Raw genomic sequence first — 12,898 nt, 5'->3', positions numbered from 1 at the left:
TATAAAATATAAAAAAAATAAAAAATAGCTGTCCTCGACCAAAACCTCAAAATTCACTGCGATTCGGCGGAGGAAGAGAGCAAGGAGTAGCGGAGAAGCTGCAATGGAAGAAGGAGGACCAGAGGCCCCGCCAACACGAGTTAGGCACATCAACAAACGGGCTCTCAAGAACAAAGCTCTTTCGGTCTCTTTCAACGAGAAAGATCTCAAGTATGAGCAAGGACGCACTCTTGCCTTGTTTGGAAATCCTTGAACAAAACAAACGATTTTAGGTCATCTGATTATTTACCGTGTATTGGTTTCAAACAGGGACTATGTGACTGGGTTTCACAAGAGGAAGAAGAAGAGGAGAAAGGAAGCGGAAAGGCAGCAAGAGGAGGCAGAACGGCGCAAGCGTATTGAGAAGCGAAAAAAGGTTCAAACATATTCCCTAACATCTGTTTGATTATGTCTTAGGCAGTTTATAATGTTGATGTGCATTTCATGTTTGCTGAATGTTTGTTTTGGAAGTCTCAAGTTGCTGGATGCTTGTTTCTCAAAAAAAAAAAACAACATAATTTTGGATAATCTGGTTCTATTGGCTTCTAACATTGGGACTCACGGAGGCACATTTACAGCTGCGTTTCTGCTCTTTTTTTTTGGCTTGTCTCTTCCAGTAATCTGAAAACGTTGTTAAGTTATAGGTATTTGAGACTTGAGAGCTAAATGTTTCATGATTGAGAATGAACCTTGTGCAGGTGTTTATGTCATGTGTAGACCAATGGGCATGATATTTGCTCATATTTCTTATTTCTACGCTCTTAATACTTTGATTGCACAGCTCATTATTTGCATGGAAAAAGCAAAGAATCTAACTACCTAATTTGGACTGTTTGATACACCATTCATTCTAATGTTTACCTCCGAACACACTTCATTCTGATTTACTTCTAAATTCATCAGTGACCAGTGTAGGAATTAAGCAACTGAAGACATACTTACCCTTTTTTTTTCCCCCCAATAAACCTGAAAAATGTGCACCGAAATGGTTCTCATATTTCCTACTTTTCTGAAAATTACATAGTAATAAGGCATTTCCCAATATGCATGATGCTACAGCGATTGTGTAGGGGAAGTGGAGTACTCTGTTGATACTTTGATTGCGCAGCTCATTATTTGCATGGAAAAAGCAAAGAATATAACTACCTAATTTTGACTGTTTGATACACCATTCATTCTAATGTTTACCTCCGAACAAACTTCATTTTGATTTACTTATAAATTCATCTGTGACCAGTGTAAGAATTAAGCAACTGAAGACTATTTACCTTTTTCTATTTCTTTTTTCCCCCAATAAACCTGAAAAATGTGCACCGAAATGGTTCTCATATTTCCTACTTTTCTGAAAATTACATAGTAATAAGGCATTTCCCAATATGCATGATGCTACAGCGATTCAGCGATTGTCTAGGGGAAGTGGAGTACTCTCGATATTTGGAGTACTTCCTTTTTCCAGTTTTACCTAAATTGTTATATGAACTCTGGAAATTGTTTTTGTGGAAAGAGTGAAAGGAAAAGGCCCTATTCAGGGTTTGTTTTAAGCAAATAGAATTTATAAGTGCAATGCAAAATCCAGTCCCCGCATGTGCATAGAAAAGTAAATTCCTTAACTATTCATTAAGAATGTCAATGAAGATGCTGTCTCAACCTCATCTTGTTACTTGGGAATGATTATGTGATAATAGATCATTTTCTCCTTTATAAGAGGCTGAGAAACACCCATCATTATAGAATTTCAAATGATCTTTCCTCTCCATCGAGACCCTTTGAATGGTTAGTAAGGAGGCTTATTATCAGATTACATAACAAGGATGAATTGCCATGCTGATTATCAGATTACATAATATGCCCCCGAGTAGCTAATTAGGGGGGCAGGGTGTTACTAATTAACCTTGCAAGTCCAAAATGACGTTCTTTTATTTAATTGATCGATTGTTTCTTTTCTGCATATCTCTTACGGCTAAAGTACCGGTTATTTGTTTTTCCATGTATTTTGATTAGTGTTTTTTAGTTTCATCTTCTTAGCTTGCTGCTTATGTGGCAGATGAAATTAGAAAGACAACTTGTTTATGGAGGAGCTCCACCAGCTACTGGTTCAGATGCTGATGGAAGTGAAAATGACCTTGATCTGGATGAGGGAGTTGAGTCAGTTACACCTGTTAATGGTATTTCATACTAACTCCAAGCTAATGATTGAAACATAATCTATTTGTTTTATGCTAGCTAGGTCTAGTATTCGTGGCCATGCTTTCTGGTTGCCAATGTCCTTGTGTTTGCTGTTCTCTAATAGGTTGGTCTAATGGTCTGTCTTGCATGATTAATATCGGTGGTTAGTAATTATTATGATGGATTAAAAATGTAACTTTATACATTCTTGATGCAATGGCTCCGCACCATGATGGCATTCATGAAAGTGCTAATCCGGAAGCTGTTGAAATTGGTTACTATTTTGTTGGGCTGGAACAATCGTTTTATTAATTGGAATATTGATTATGATTTATGGCCGGTGAGAAAGCCTTCAGAATAATATCACTTCATAGTATAAATAGCTCTCTGTTTCTATGGTTCCTGACCAGGAGTTAAGCTTTATATTCATCTAACAATTGGCTTTTTGCCGACTTTTTTGGTCCAAGGGATGACAATGTATGACAATGGTGACATGAAAATCACCGTAAAAACAAGTGAGATTTCGCGAGAAGACGATGACAGACCTCATGGAAAGACAGACGCTGAAGTGCCTAGATCGATTGGTGTTGATAAAAAGAACAATCTTCCTGTGAGTAAAAAGAAGTCTTTCAAGAAAGTCGCCAAGCACAGGCCTCGTTCTAATAAGCTTCAAAAGAAAAGAGACAAGAAGAAGGGAAAGAAAAAGAACAAGAAGCACTAGCTTCATTCCCTTGGCCAAAATCCTTACATTTACAGGATAAAGTAACTTTTTCTGGTGTTATCCTTTTCTGAGATGCTCTGCTTAGCCATGTAGAGATTGTTGGTTCATTCCATTGTTCTGTTTCATGGCAGCAGTTAATGTAGTGAATTCTTCTCTTCTTTATATTCCTTTCAATATGGCACTGTGGGGGATGAATGTGATTTGTCAATGTTTTTGGTTTCAAGGTTGTGACTAAGGGTTGTATTTGGCAAGGATAGCGAACGTGGAACTCTTCACAAATATGAAATATCAAGTCAAGATATCTCGCTTCTTTGGCATTATACCAACATTATCCGTAGTTGTCTGAAATTTATTGCCTAAGATAATTCTGCACAGAATTACATATCTAATCTCAGCTTTAAAAGCAAAGATAAATATCAAGGTGGCTCGATTGGACATCCTACGAGTTGTCCGTTTAGGTTTAATTCAACTATTCAAGATAGCATAAGAATTAATTACAGGTTAAAGACCCTGCATGCATATAGTTCACAGCCATGGCTTTACCATCCGGACGCCAACATAAAACACATAATAATTCGTCCTAAGAAAGTACAAAAAAAAATTGAAGCACTGAAGCCTAACCAGTCATGGGCACACCCAACCCAGTAGTGTTATGAATTTCAAATATCGAGATTGACGCACATGATTTCAATTTCATATGTATTATGTGGTGACCCGAATATAGAGCTGACTCAGCTATTGAATGAGGATATTAGGCATTAGCCAAGGTAGTTAAAATTGTAATTTTGATAGTAAAATCGTACGATTTTACGATCATACCTATAGAGACCTAGTTAAATAGCAGTGGAATCGTAAGGGTTGTAAAATCGCACAAAATCACATAAAATCATGAGTAAAATCGGTAAAATCGCGAGTAAAATCATTAAAATCTGTTGCAATTATTTGTATTTATTTTTTCCTTTTTTTTCTAATTTTAATGTAGTTTTAGATACGTATTTTGGGTGTAAAAAGAAAATTATTGAGAATTATTCTTAATTTTATATGGTATATAAAATCTTACCGATTTTACATCCCTTCCCCTTCCCCTTCCCGTTCCCCTTCTCCGATTCCGATTTTACGATTTAAGTACCTTGATGTTAGCCCATCATTTTTTTTTTTGGCCCTTTCTAACTGTGTTGCCCTAACGGCGCGTACAACACAGAATAAACGGAACCTTACTGGGATCAACCAAGGCAAAAGCACAAAATTCGCTTCTCCATCTCTGCGCTTCCGCGAAACATCAATTCAAACACCAAACCAACGTCAGTTCAAATACAACCCAGTCTGCTGTTGTCATCTTCATCTTCTATTGTAAAAGGTACGAGCAATTACAATTCTTCACCTTCCATCTTGTTTATCCAATCGAAGCAGCCATAGAGACCGCAGAACAAGTTCAAAACTGTGGTTTCGAAGTATATAATGCAGTTATGATTGAAGAATTTATCTCTCTATTTTGCTAATCATGGCTTCTTTTACCGTGGATAATATGTAGATCTGGTGCCTTTTGCATAATCTGTAAAATGTCTTGCACAGCTTCTTTAAGGAAGTTGGTTTCTGGTGTTATCCTTGACCTGGATGGTACCCTTCTAAATACAGGTTAGCTTCTGCTCTTGAGTTTGAATATTGCTCTTCTTCTTCTTTCTTTTATGGTTCTGGTTTTTGTGCGTGTTTTGTTGTTGATTTTTCTTATATGAACTCATATGATCATGCTCCTATTTTGATTGGAAAACAGGAATCAAGATTGTGCGTGTACATCTAGTTGTTATTGAGTTTGGTACAAACAGAAAGGGTTCAAATGGCTAATACACTTTATTTTGTTGTCCTGTGTGCAGATGGCATAGTAAGTGAAGTCTTGAAAGTTTACTTGGTTAAATATGGGAAAGAGTGGGATGGAAGAGAAGCTAATAAAATTCGAGGAAAGACACCTTTTGAAGCTGCAGGTGCTATCATAGAAGATTATGCGCTTCCTTGTGCAAAGGATCAACTCCTCGCAGAAATTAGCCCTATGTTCTCTGATCAGTAATGAACTTATACACTCACTCTTTTTTCTTTTTCTCTAGAATTACTTCTGTTGATCCTGAATGGTTTGGTTAGTGGTGCTTTCAATTTTACTTGGTATAGTTTTAATAAGTCAGAGCTCTTCAATGTACAAGTTTTGACACTGTTAATTACCATATTCTAGGATCAGAGATGTATTTTGGCAAATGAACTTTCTGGGGTTATCTTAGAGCCAACATTAAGGTAGTAACTTTTTGTGGACATTGAAGACAAATCGAGTCATCGTCTTATTTGTGTGAACTTATAGTATTGTGTGTATAGTTTTAGGGATTCCTGACACATTGAACTTTTGCTATGTATCTGTTTCCTGAAATGTTAATTTTAATGAACCTAGGAAATATTTGAACTTTTTTTTTCCCCTACAATTGTCATTGTAGGTGGCTTAAAATTAAAGCTCTTCCTGGTGCCAATCGGTTGATCAAACATTTTAGTAGTCATGGTGTGCCTATGGCATTGGCTTCAAACTCTCCACGGGCAAGCATAGATACCAAAATCTCCTATCACCAAGGTAAAATTATTTACTAATGACTACATTGTTAAAAATATGGTGTATGATTTTCTCCATAAATATTCTAATATGTGTTTGTCAACCTTTACCTTGTTTGCTCATACTAAATGCTTTTAGGCTGGAAGGAATCATTCTCCTTCATCATTGGTGGTGATGAAGTCAGAGCAGGGAAGCCATCTCCTGAAATGTTGGACTCATCAATTTCTTATTATATATTTCATTTTCTTTTGAGCTGTTTTACTATGAGAAATGCATGTTTATTGTGAATACTAACCATGTATTCTTTCCTATTTAAGATTCCTGGAGGCAGCTAAAAGGATGAATATTGAACCTTCCGACTGCCTAGTTATTGAAGATTCTATGTAAGTGGTTTTAACTTCTTTATCGCATTTGTCCTTATATTCAAGCATGCTCTTAGTAGACAATTATTTCGAATAATCAGTAGTTGTACCCAGAACTTGCTAGAAGAATTTTTGAGATCACCGAAACTCATTGTTCAGTGATGTTGAGTGTTACCTTGTTTTTTATGTGTTTTTTTTTTTGTTTGGCATATTAATAGTTGTGTGAAAGCCAGTCAAGGATCTTTCTATAAATGTTGACTCTTGAGTTATATTCACTATTCTATTCACTTACAACGTGTCATTGGATATAATTTGGATATCTTTTGCTCTCTCTTTCTTTTTAAATGTGAATACTCTCAGATGTATGCGCTTATAAGCAGGAAACTTTATATAAGAAAAATGGCTGCATTTCCCCCAGTAGTGTAGCCTACTTTTTAAACTAGCAGGGGCATTTGAAAAAATATTTTCACATTTTTAATATTTAACCTCTATTGATCCTTTTTGTTTGTGTACTTCAGTTTCCTTGACATGTTTTTTTTACTCATACATATACGCACACTTTTGAACTACATTGACTTAAACTTTGATCAATAAACAAGGCACGTACCTGCGATTTCACTCTGACATTATTTAGCTATCTGATAGTTGGAAGGTTTTTGTTGCGTCAGTCCAGGTGTTATGGGTGGTAAGGCAGCTGAAATGGTAGTTGTTGCTGTGCCATCCCTCCCGAAGCAATCCCATCTTTACACATCAGCGGATGAGGTGATCAACTCTTTATTTGATTTGCGACCTGAAAAGTGGGGTCTGCCTCCGTTTCAAGATTGTAAACCCCTGCGACCACTGTCATTATTACAATCATGTTTTAAGTTCTTTTCATGGCAACTCTTCTTATGACAAACTAATGCTTGAGATTGCAGGGATAGATGAAACTTTGCCATTAGAACCTTGGTATATTGGTGGTCCTGTGGTTAAGGGATTTGGTCGTGGCTCAAAGGTTCTGGGGGTCCCGACTGGTACCCATTGTTTTCTCATTCTTTGGCTTATTCGGCTTAAATATTTTTAGTTATGAGTCTATGGCCACTAAATATGCTTGATGTTATTTCAGAATATCTATTTACTATAGCCAGCATGTATGTCCATGTGTTGCTTGTGTTTTGGGTGGTCTAGTGAGACCTGTCATTCAACCTTGGCCAGCTGAACCTCACTGTGATAATATCATGCTCATGATTTAGATTTAGCTCCCCCTTTTCCTTTACTAATTTGTGGTACATGTTCTCATAAGTAAGTTGTTTATTTTCAGCCAACTTATCTATAGAAGGATATTCAGCCGTTCTTTCAGAACATCCCTCGGGAGTATATTTTGGCTGGGCTAAATTACCAACAAGAGGAGTCTATAAAATGGTCATGAGTATTGGTTGGAACCCATATTTCAACAACACTGAAAAGACTATAGTGAGTGCAGTATTGAGTTGTGTGGTAGCTTTTGCAAGTATTCCCTTAAATTTTTCACAAGTTTTCTTCCCATACAGGAGCCATGGTTGCTTCATGATTTTGAAGGGGATTTCTATGGCGAGGAATTGCGTCTTGTTATAGTTGGCTATATTCGACCTGAGGTATGACATGACATCTATCGTTATTCTTTAGCATTATTTGCCCCTCGTACTCATCTACTCTTGCTGTTCTTGTTTTACCGAAATTTTTGCTTATGAAATTTGACAGGCCAATTTCCCATCCCTTGAGAGCCTGATAGCAAGGATTCATGAGGACGGAAGAATTGCTGAGAAGGCCCTTGATCTTCCTTTGTACTCAAGGTACAAGGATGCTCCATATTTGGAAGGCTCTGTCTGCAACAATGCCAATCAGTCCTAAATTTCATGGCATTTAATGTATTGCTCATCTCATGTGGAGGAAATGGTCATTGATTGAAGATGTTTCTCATTCAGAACATTGGTTAGAAATAAACTTAACGAGAACTTGATTTGTTTCTATTCTCTAGTAGTAATACATTATACGTGTTTTGACCATGATATCTATGGCACCCAGAAGCCAGAATCACTGTATGTATCAAGCATCAAAGAAGTTACCGGCCACATTTTCATTTTTTGTGACAATTTTTTTTTCCAGTAATGCAAAAAAAAAACAAAAAATGCATCATGTGGGTCAAAGCCCATAGGAAAATGACGCTGGGAATAGGCCAGCCCAGGAAACCTCAGCAGCCCATTTTTTATTTCGTGGGCCAGCCCATTTGGCAGATTCGCTGACTTTGTGGGCCTTCACTTCTAGACTTCTAGCTTCGCCTTGCAAGTTGCAAGGTCTCCTCCTCCTCCAGTGCTGCTAGTGCAGCAAAAGTTATTTTGGCGCTAATACCAAAACCGCAGTGGAACGAATCCGAAGCAAAATGGGAGAGGAGGAACAAGACCAACCCAACTCACCAAGTGAAGCCACAGAAACTACACAGCTGACCGAGCAAGACTACCAATGGCCTGCTATTAGGTTCGATGTCCATCCTCACCGAACCTACCATTTCCGCAAACAGTTCAGGGCCGCCAAAAACCCTAACAATTTCCTTAAAGGCGTCAAGTGGTACATTTTCTTGGATTCCCATCTTTTCCTTCTTCCCTTTTTCTTTCTTTATTTAAATCAATTTTTGCGATTTTGATTTTGGTAGGTCACCGGATGGTTCGTGTTTTCTGACGAGTTCAGAGGATAATAATCTTCGATTGTTTGGATTGTGAGTTTGTTAAGTATCAGTCTTTAATTATTCTCTTAAATTACCATTGGTACATTTTTTTTAATTCGATTATATGAGATAATGGGGTTTATAGGACTACTCAGCAAGTGTTTATTTTTCACAGACCAGATAGTGGGAGTGGGTATGATGCAGATACATCTAATTTAGCTGCTGAGGAAGGTAAGATTACACTTGCTCACATTGTTTTATGTATGTATTTATTGCAGTAAACTAGTATTAGCATTGTAATTCTCAGAACACTGACTACTGTAAACGTTAAATGCTTCAATTTACTGAGACTTGGTATTGGTATCAAACTAATTTTGTGCTCTTTCTTGTCGCTAAGTTCTTTCTGCTTATATTGTAATCATTTTTTTTACACCAATGCTTTATGAGTTGGCTGCAGATTCCTATGATGCATACCTTGTTGTGGATGGAGGAGAGTCCATATATGATTTCTGCTGGTATCCTTACATGTCTGCTTCAGGTGGTTTTGTAGACTTATTAGCTGACATGATCTTTTGGAATCTGAAATTTGTTTTCTCTCCCCTCTCTGTTATTATAATGTTCCCATTATGGTGTAAGGGAATAGTAGTGACAGAGATAGAAGCTTGATTTTACAGTTGGTTGTCACTGCAGATCCCGTGACATCTGTATTTGCTACTACCAGCCGTGACCATCCAATTCATCTTTGGGATGCTAATTCTGGCCTGGTACAGCTTCATTGTCATTTTTTTTTTCTTTGTGTATGCCTTCTATGAGGTGGTTCGAGGTTTTATAAATAAACTTGACAATTGCCTCTGACAATTGCAGCTGCGTTGCACATACCGAGCTTATGATGCTGTGGATGAAATTACAGCTGCATTTTCAATTGCATTTAATCCTGCTGGGACGAAGTAAGCAAAATGCGATTCTTATAGTTTCGTAATATGCCCGACTTTTCTGCTCCTTCTGATATTGTAGATACTTTATGCTAGAGAGGAAGACTATTTTCTCTAAAAAATTATTGCAGGGTCAATAACAAAACTTCTGCAGCAATCTTTTTGCTTATCTTAAAAATGAACTGAGGAGTAGCGAGAATGTTAAGACACTTCTCACTAGTACTGTTTGTGAATTGGTATTAACCTTTTCTTTGATTAGGTTTACATATGGAATAAACATTCTTTCTGCTTACAAATTTGCTTACAAATTTATAGAATATGAAATGGAAATGTATTATTTTGCTCAATTCTTCCTTGCTTTGGTAGGATATTTGCAGGATACAACAAATCTGTTAGGATATTTGATCTACATCGCCCTGGCAGAGATTTCCAACAGCATTCAACACTTCAAGGAAATAAAGAAGGTCAAACAGGTATTTTTCTTTGTATTTCTACCGTAGACATTCTAGTGCGTTAAAAGCAGCCTTAACCTTTACTTTTTTCCCGGGTACAGGTATAATATCTGCAATCAGTTTTTGTCCAACTCATACTGGAATGCTGGCTACAGGATCTTACAGCCAGACTACTGCAATTTATAGCGAAGATAATATGGAACTCTTGTATGTTTTACATGGCCAGGAAGGTGGGATTACTCAAGTAAGTGAGCATTTTTTTTATCATATGCTTGATTGTGCTTAAGTCAACGGTAAATGAATGCAATCTATTTCACCCTTCCAGGTCCAATTCTCAAAAGATGGAAACTATTTATATACTGGAGGCAGGAAGGTGAAAAATTGAACATGTTCCTTCTTTCCAGTTGAGTTGTTTATGATCAATAAAAAAGTTGCTGTTCTGTTGTTTTCTTTTCTGTTCCTTCTTTCCAGTTGAGTTGTTTATGATCAATAAAAAAGTTGCTGTTCTGTTGTTTTCTTTTCTTTTCTTTTTCTTCTCGTATTGGGTAAGGGAGCAAGAAATGGATTTTGGTCGACTCAAAGTGCCTTTCACTTTCTGGAAAGTGTTATTGCTCCGTTTTCATGTTGGTACTGCTGTTTCAGATGAAGATAGATACGTGATACAAACTACTTTAGCCATTGAAAATTTAAGAACCTTAAAAAAGAGAAGGAAAGAATAAAGGGTATCCATAGTAGAGCAATGTTTATGATGTGCACATGACAAATTTTATTTTATTTTTTTTGTTTGAATACAAACAAGTTACTTGTTTTCACATGTGTGCATATTTTCAATTTTGTGTGTTTTAAAAGGCCTGCTACATTTTGCCTCTCCCAGACCTTGCCACCATAATTATAGGGCAATAAATGTTCAAAACTAGAAAGATGTTACTTAGTTTAAAAATTGCAAAGAAATAACCAGTAGATATTGAATTTTACCCTCTTAAGTTAGTCAATCCTATCAAATCCCAGGGAAATGTATTGACAGGGTTATGTCTGATGTACTGATATGATTATTCTATGCTGGTAAATTTCAGTTCTATGTTTTGAAAGTAGTTCTGCATTATTCCTCGTTTCTCACATCATATGATTGCCATCAGCCTTCACAGTACTTCAGTGACTTGGGCACTCCTTGTGAATTGTTAGGTTGCACTAAAGTTGTGTTCTGTCAACAAAATTAATGTTATGATCTTATGGTTATGTACTTATCGAGCCTTTACCCATGAACTTTACATATTACGCATGATGCACGAGTATATATAAAATATATTTTGTGCGTAGTTATTTTCTATGTATAAGTGCAATTGATGACTTATGTATTTAACTCATTGAAGGACCCTTATATAATGTGCTGGGATGTACGGAAAGCTGTTGAGGTTGTATACAAGTGAGTATGTTCATTTTATTTGAATTTGGAAGGCGTTCTTTTATGGTGCTTATCATTGGCGACGTCAAGACACATTGTCCTAGATATCCTTCCAGAAATTTTAAATTAGATGAATTTCTTATTTACCAAAAAAAATAATTCAATTACTTTCTTAAATCTTAAGTATTATTCTTCTGTTATGTTGTTAGGTTATACAGATCCTCCGAACACACCAATCAGCGAATAGCCTTTGATATAGAACCACTTGGCAGACATCTTGGCACTGGTGGTCAGGTAGGATTTCATCTTTGCCTTCTTTCCATCGTTGCATACAACGATAAGATTATAAATACTAAATAATCGATTACTTTTGACATTTTCACCTTCCATATTCACTTCCAGGATGGTTTTGTTCATATATATGATTTACAAACAGGGCAATGGATGTCAGGCTTTCAGGCTGCGGCGGGTATTTCTCTGCCACATCCATTTATAATGTTGAATCACTTTTCCTTATTTGCACAGTTCTATTTGTAGTTGCTTAATTTCCATGCGTACTTGATACAGATACCGTTAATGGTTTCAATTTCCATCCTTCCCTACCCATGGCTGCCTCTTCATCTGGGCACCGTAGATTTCAAGTTCCTGACAGTGTCGATGAGGATTTGCAATTAAAAGGTAATTATAGTGACCCAATTACTCCAAACTAGTATCTTCTTCAGTTGGAGATGCTTTTGACAACTTTTTTTTTTTTTCTTGTTCTCCATAGAGTTGTTTACTCTTGTTATTCTAGCTGCTATTCTTGAACTTTTTTGCTCTCGGCATCTATGTTACTGTTATCAACCAATACTTTGCTTCGTGTAGGTGATGAAAATTGTGCTTCTGTTTGGAGTTTCTCCGTCTTTTCAAACATGGAAAATAGTGCTGATGTCAATGAGTGTAACAGTCAATCGGAGCACGAAAATATTCGCCAGGATCCTTGAGTCTTTTCTTTGGCTTGAGTTTCTAGCAGTTGGTTGTAATTTACCTAATTATTATTTTTTTTTCTAAGATTTGTTCTTGGTAGGATTATTCCATTCCATACTCTGTTATTCGAGTTCCAAATATTCTTTCTAATCTAACATTTCTCAAATTATGATCTTAATCAACAAGATTATACTCAGTGTCCACCTTTTAATTGCTTATAATTTGGAAGAAAATAACTGAACTTTCAAGGAATTTGAAAGTAATTTAATTATTTTTTACATGAGATGACTCGAGAACACAGGCCACAAATGGTCTTATATATGGGCCTTATATTTGAATTGAATGCAATCGCCCATTTGCAGTATTTCTATTTGTGGATTTGAAGACATAAAAAATTACTACAAATTTAAAATATTCAGTGGTTTTTTCCCTACCACTACTTTTACTTTTATCTTTAGGTAATGATTATTTGCATATCTTTTTTTTCCTACCACAACATTTTTTGTAAGAGGATCACAGAGTGGGGGATTCATTAACATCTGTTTTTATGGGCCATGAAGTGACAATTGAATTCTTCCATTTTCTAAGAAGAAA

General features: G+C 36.4%; 3 protein-coding genes across 3 annotated transcripts; all 3 read left to right on the top strand.

Annotated features, from left to right (window-relative positions):
- The first annotated feature begins 22 nt into the window (after positions 1–22).
- Positions 23–3,227, top strand: LOC119989442 (ribosomal RNA-processing protein 17). Its single transcript, XM_038834961.1, has 4 exons — positions 23–210; positions 310–415; positions 2,084–2,204; positions 2,673–3,227. The coding sequence occupies exons 1-4, from the start codon at positions 104–106 to the stop codon at positions 2,924–2,926; spliced, it is 588 nt and encodes a 195-aa protein (XP_038690889.1). The 5' UTR covers positions 23–103; the 3' UTR covers positions 2,927–3,227.
- Positions 3,228–3,995: 768 nt separating this feature from the next.
- Positions 3,996–7,975, top strand: LOC119989745 (bifunctional riboflavin kinase/FMN phosphatase). Its single transcript, XM_038835430.1, has 11 exons — positions 3,996–4,283; positions 4,458–4,561; positions 4,798–4,984; positions 5,401–5,531; positions 5,649–5,718; positions 5,828–5,893; positions 6,541–6,695; positions 6,790–6,885; positions 7,173–7,324; positions 7,402–7,485; positions 7,592–7,975. The coding sequence occupies exons 2-11, from the start codon at positions 4,486–4,488 to the stop codon at positions 7,739–7,741; spliced, it is 1,167 nt and encodes a 388-aa protein (XP_038691358.1). The 5' UTR covers positions 3,996–4,283; positions 4,458–4,485; the 3' UTR covers positions 7,742–7,975.
- A 195-nt stretch (positions 7,976–8,170) lies between these two features.
- Positions 8,171–12,500, top strand: LOC119989744 (telomerase Cajal body protein 1). Its single transcript, XM_038835429.1, has 14 exons — positions 8,171–8,455; positions 8,541–8,603; positions 8,728–8,783; positions 9,010–9,090; positions 9,243–9,316; positions 9,417–9,499; positions 9,851–9,957; positions 10,038–10,180; positions 10,262–10,309; positions 11,307–11,359; positions 11,548–11,632; positions 11,741–11,807; positions 11,906–12,016; positions 12,203–12,500. The coding sequence occupies exons 1-14, from the start codon at positions 8,271–8,273 to the stop codon at positions 12,319–12,321; spliced, it is 1,275 nt and encodes a 424-aa protein (XP_038691357.1). The 5' UTR covers positions 8,171–8,270; the 3' UTR covers positions 12,322–12,500.
- Positions 12,501–12,898: the final 398 nt, after the last annotated feature.

This window comes from Tripterygium wilfordii, chromosome 21, assembly GCF_013401445.1.
Source record: "Tripterygium wilfordii isolate XIE 37 chromosome 21, ASM1340144v1, whole genome shotgun sequence".
Lineage (NCBI taxonomy): Eukaryota > Viridiplantae > Streptophyta > Magnoliopsida > Celastrales > Celastraceae > Tripterygium > Tripterygium wilfordii.
This window is presented reverse-complemented; position numbering and strand designations above follow the sequence as displayed.

Bases quoted from the DNA above. Each gene is read 5' to 3' on its own strand.
- LOC119989442 (XM_038834961.1), top strand. From the start codon at position 104: ATGGAAGAAGGAGGACCAGAGGCCCCGCCAACACGAGTTAGGCACATC. The intron at 211-309 runs GTATGAGCAAGG...GGTTTCAAACAG, and splicing joins TTCAACGAGAAAGATCTCAA to GGACTATGTGACTGGGTTTC. The intron at 2,205-2,672 runs GTATTTCATACT...TTTTGGTCCAAG, and splicing joins GTCAGTTACACCTGTTAATG to GGATGACAATGTATGACAAT.
- LOC119989745 (XM_038835430.1), top strand. From the start codon at position 4,486: ATGTCTTGCACAGCTTCTTTAAGGAAGTTGGTTTCTGGTGTTATCCTT. The intron at 4,985-5,400 runs GTAATGAACTTA...TTGTCATTGTAG, and splicing joins AGCCCTATGTTCTCTGATCA to GTGGCTTAAAATTAAAGCTC. The intron at 5,532-5,648 runs GTAAAATTATTT...AAATGCTTTTAG, and splicing joins CAAAATCTCCTATCACCAAG to GCTGGAAGGAATCATTCTCC.
- LOC119989744 (XM_038835429.1), top strand. From the start codon at position 8,271: ATGGGAGAGGAGGAACAAGACCAACCCAACTCACCAAGTGAAGCCACA. The intron at 9,500-9,850 runs GTAAGCAAAATG...TTGCTTTGGTAG, and splicing joins TTTAATCCTGCTGGGACGAA to GATATTTGCAGGATACAACA. The intron at 10,310-11,306 runs GTGAAAAATTGA...AACTCATTGAAG, and splicing joins TATATACTGGAGGCAGGAAG to GACCCTTATATAATGTGCTG.